The sequence below is a fragment of the Camelina sativa genome, unplaced genomic scaffold (assembly GCF_000633955.1).
Source record: "Camelina sativa cultivar DH55 unplaced genomic scaffold, Cs unpScaffold04642, whole genome shotgun sequence".
NCBI lineage: Eukaryota > Viridiplantae > Streptophyta > Magnoliopsida > Brassicales > Brassicaceae > Camelina > Camelina sativa.
This window is the reverse complement of record NW_010925735.1, coordinates 1-628: the sequence shown is the minus strand read 5'-3', so window position 1 is coordinate 628 and position 628 is coordinate 1. Positions and strand designations below refer to the sequence as shown.

At 40.1% G+C, this 628-nt stretch overlaps 1 protein-coding gene across 1 annotated transcript; it reads left to right on the top strand.

Annotated features, from left to right (window-relative positions):
* Positions 1-15: 15 nt before the first annotated feature.
* On the top strand, positions 16-619 carry LOC104774687 (DDT domain-containing protein DDB_G0282237-like; the record flags this gene model as incomplete). The annotated part of the gene is made up of 3 exons (XM_010499196.1): positions 16-168; positions 280-441; positions 531-619. Coding segments are annotated over exons 2-3 (230 nt in total), but the record flags the coding sequence as incomplete, so codon positions are not given.
* Between the last annotated feature and the right edge of the window lie 9 nt (positions 620-628).

Below are 628 nucleotides of genomic sequence, written 5' to 3'. Positions count from 1 at the left end.
GGTATTAAAATCGAACCAAAGGAGGAGGAGAAGGGGGAGGAAGATGAAGATGAAGATGGAGCAGAGGAGGAAGAGGAGGAGAAAGGATTTTCAGTGAAGAAGCAGGAGGCAAAATCAGCAAGTGAAGATGAGAAAGGAACTTCGGAAAGGAGGGGGCCCGAACAGAGGGTAGAGTCCTTCCCCACATAATTATTTTTGATATGTGGTTGTTTTCATATATGCACGTGTGTGCTTTTTTGTTTATGCACATCAAGTGTGAACTTTTAATGTTACATGCAGAGGAAATACTATGAACGAGAGATGGAGAAAATAGTCATACGTACAAACACCTTAGGTAAAGATCGGGATTACAACAGGTACTGGTGGTTCCGAAGCAATGGTAGGATATTTGTTGAGGATTCTGATTCCAAAGAATGGGGCTATTATACCTCCAAGGAAGAGGTATCATCAATCCACGTGGTTCATTTCCTTGTTTGATCATTTGATTGTATAAATCTTGTTCAATTTTGTGTATGTTTCTCTATATCCAGCTCGATGCATTGATGGGATCACTAAACCGTAAAGGAGAGAGGGAACTGTCATTACATATACAGCTAGAGAAATTCTATGACAGAATATGGTCAGTTAT